General features: G+C 50.1%; 1 protein-coding gene across 1 annotated transcript in view; it reads right to left on the bottom strand.

The window, feature by feature from the left end:
• Positions 1–209: 209 nt before the first annotated feature.
• Positions 210–1,004, bottom strand: part of LOC121357151 (far upstream element-binding protein 2-like) — a gene marked incomplete at its 3' end in the record, with an annotated part of 1,634 nt that continues 839 nt past the window's right edge. Inside the window, exons 2-3 of the mRNA XM_041474204.1 lie at positions 453–551; positions 210–362 (exon numbers count right to left, since the gene is read on the bottom strand). Coding sequence (XP_041330138.1) covers positions 210–362; positions 453–551 — 252 coding nt within the window. The remainder of the gene's footprint in view (positions 363–452; positions 552–1,004) is intronic.

Raw genomic sequence — 1,004 nt, 5'->3', positions numbered from 1 at the left:
TGATTCCAGGGTGATTTTGGGGTGATTCCGGGGTAATTTCAGGGTGATTCCGGGGTAATTTTGGGGTGATTCCAGGGTAATTTTGGGATGATTTCAGGGTGATTCCAGGGTAGTTTCAGGGTGATTCCAGGGTAATTTTGGGCTGATTTCGGGGTGATTCCGGGGTAATTTTGGGGTGATTCCAGGGTAATTTTGGGCTGATTTTGGGCTGATTTCGGGGTGATTCCAGGGTAGTTTCGGGGTGGTCCCGGGCTCCCACTCACGTCGATCCCCCCGCCCAGGCGGGCGCCGTAATCCGAGCGGTCTCCGAATCCTCCCTGGTCCCGCTCCCTCAGGATGTCCAGCACCATCTCACAGGCTTGCTGGCAATTTGGCGAGGATTTTTGGGGTGAATTCTTCACATTTTGGGGTATTTCGGGCTCAGTTTGGGGGTTTTTTTTGGGGTTTCTCACCTGCACTTTGTAGGGCTCGCCGATGATCCGCAGGGGTTTGTCCACGTTGGTGTTTTGGGAACCGTCTTGGATCAGGATCATTTTTACTCCTGCTCGTTCCTGGGGGTAAAAAAAGAGAATTTAAGGTGGGATCTCACCCCAAAAACACAAAAAGACCCCAAAAAAACAACGCAGGGAGCACAAAAAATGGCAAGGATCCACAAAAACAATACAGGGATCTTAAAAATATTCCTAAATTCCCCCCAAATTCTCCTCAAACCTCCCCAAATTTCTTCTAAATCTCCCCAAACTGCCCCAAATACCCTCTAAGCCTCCTTAAACTTCCCCAAATCCCCTCCAAACCTCCCCAAAACCCCCCTAAAACTCCCCAAATCCCACCTAAACCTCCCCAAATCCCACCTAAACCTCCTCAAATCCCACCTAAACCTCCCCAAATCCCACCTAAACCTCCTCAAATCCCCCATAAATTGCCCCAAATCCCCACTAAACCTGTCCAAAACCCCCCCAAACCTCCCTAAATCCTCCCTGAATCTCCCCAAATCTGCCCCAAAC

The sequence above is a fragment of the Pyrgilauda ruficollis genome, unplaced genomic scaffold (assembly GCF_017590135.1).
Source record: "Pyrgilauda ruficollis isolate IOZ18807 unplaced genomic scaffold, ASM1759013v1 scaffold3137, whole genome shotgun sequence".
NCBI lineage: Eukaryota > Metazoa > Chordata > Aves > Passeriformes > Passeridae > Pyrgilauda > Pyrgilauda ruficollis.
The sequence above is the reverse complement of the archived record's forward strand: the minus strand, read 5'-3'. Positions and strand labels throughout refer to the sequence as shown.